The sequence below is a fragment of the Cyprinodon variegatus genome, unplaced genomic scaffold, assembly GCF_000732505.1.
Source record: "Cyprinodon variegatus isolate N-32 unplaced genomic scaffold, C_variegatus-1.0 Scaffold974, whole genome shotgun sequence".
In the NCBI taxonomy this organism is placed as follows: domain Eukaryota; kingdom Metazoa; phylum Chordata; class Actinopteri; order Cyprinodontiformes; family Cyprinodontidae; genus Cyprinodon; species Cyprinodon variegatus.
In genome coordinates, this window is record NW_015151427.1 from 177,250 (window position 1) to 178,873 (window position 1,624).

The 1,624-nt window shown below is 37.3% G+C and overlaps 1 protein-coding gene across 1 annotated transcript in view; it reads right to left on the bottom strand.

Annotated features, from left to right (window-relative positions):
• Positions 1-1,624, bottom strand: part of LOC107100452 (ATP-binding cassette sub-family B member 8, mitochondrial-like) — a 13,764-nt gene that overhangs the window by 8,105 nt on the left and 4,035 nt on the right. Inside the window, exons 4-6 of the mRNA XM_015398932.1 lie at positions 1,238-1,332; positions 1,032-1,137; positions 782-943 (exon numbers count right to left, since the gene is read on the bottom strand). Of these exons, the coding sequence (XP_015254418.1) occupies positions 782-943; positions 1,032-1,137; positions 1,238-1,332 (363 nt within the window). The remainder of the gene's footprint in view (positions 1-781; positions 944-1,031; positions 1,138-1,237; positions 1,333-1,624) is intronic.

Sequence of the window (1,624 nt, forward strand, 5' to 3'; positions counted from 1 at the left end):
GAGTCCTTCATTTTTAAAACCACCTCTCCATGCTACATCAGCTACAAGTTCTTTGGGTAAGAGAATTCGTGTTTGCTCTTCTTCTTTGCAAAATAAATGAAGCTCAGTGAAACTGAAAGGGTTCAGTTTGTGTAGAAGACATAGTGCTGCAGATTCTCAAATAGATGTCTTCAAACAGATATGCTGTTTGAAGAGAGGAATAAGCTTTGAAGTAAAATACTGTTGGTTTTTTTGCTCAAGGGTTGTCGTCCTACTGGAAGGTGAGCTTTTCACTTCTTTTTCAGCTTCTTACAGGTTTTCCTACAGGTTTCAGGATCTCCCTGTATTTAGCTCCATTGATTTTCCCTTTAACTGAACGTTTTTCTGTCCCGGTTGAAGAAACATTTTATACAGCAGGATTCTACCAGCATCATGTTTTATTCTGGGGTCTGTTTGTTCATAGGAAGGTGAAGTGTTTACCAGATATCATCTAACCAGATCACCTTTTTCCACACATTTGACCCAGTTCCTATGGTCCCTGGCCAGTACTAATTGGTTCTTCCTTTAAGTCTGGAGCTGAAAACAAATGCACCTTTTAGAATTTTATCTGTGAAAATCTTATACCCTTGTCTTTATGTTTTACTACATTTTGTTGGTCTTTTAAGTCAAATCTCAAGAAAATACACTGAGGTTTGTGGTTTTAACATGACAAAATGTAAAATAAAAATCAAAAAGTATACATTTTTTGTATTTCTGAAAAATGATTCCATTAAATTATACTGAATCGAATACTACATATTACCTGTTCTTGAGCCAGACGAGATAGTTTTCGCAGGAATGAACCAATGAGTGCTCCTGCTCCCACAAGGCAAGGAAGGACGACCACTGTCAAGCCTGTGAGCTTTGGGGAGATGACATAGAGAGATACAAAACACCCGACTGTCTGCGTGATGCTCCGCAGACCCTGAAAATACAAAAGGGGACCAGATGGTTGCAATTTTCTTTTTTTTTTTACGTTTGACTAAAATGCTGAGACATATTTGTGGTGCTACCTGAGAAATAACCAATTTAAAGGAGGACTTGAACTCCTGAATGTCAGCAGTCAAACGATTTACAAGCTGCCCGGTTTTATTGGCGTCAAAGAAAGCAACATCTTGCCTGTGAAAAAAAAAAAACGGTTGTAGAATTTCGGTTTAGAAGTGAATTCGGTAGATGTATGTTAATAAACTCATAAGAGTCCACATTATGGAGTATTTACCTTAAAAGGGAAGCAAAAAGGCTTTTCCTCATGTCTGCAGCCACTCTTTCTCCTACCCTTGACAATAGGATAATGTAGCCAGTAGTTAGCAGGCCCTGCACAAAAGAGTTGGGTGAAGACAATAGCATCAGACCACTGGACGTCTCCATGACTGCGTGATTTTTGTAAGCATTTTTTAGTCAAAATGTTGAAATTCTGCTGGGATACTTTGGAGCCCACACACATTCTAATGCAAAGGTGTTTAAATCCAAACTTTTTTTTACACCTTATAATGTGTGCATTACACTGTTCGTTTAGACAACACTATCTTTGTGTTGAAAAATGTAGTGTCAGCATCATACTGTGGGGATATATATATATATATATATATATATATATATATATATA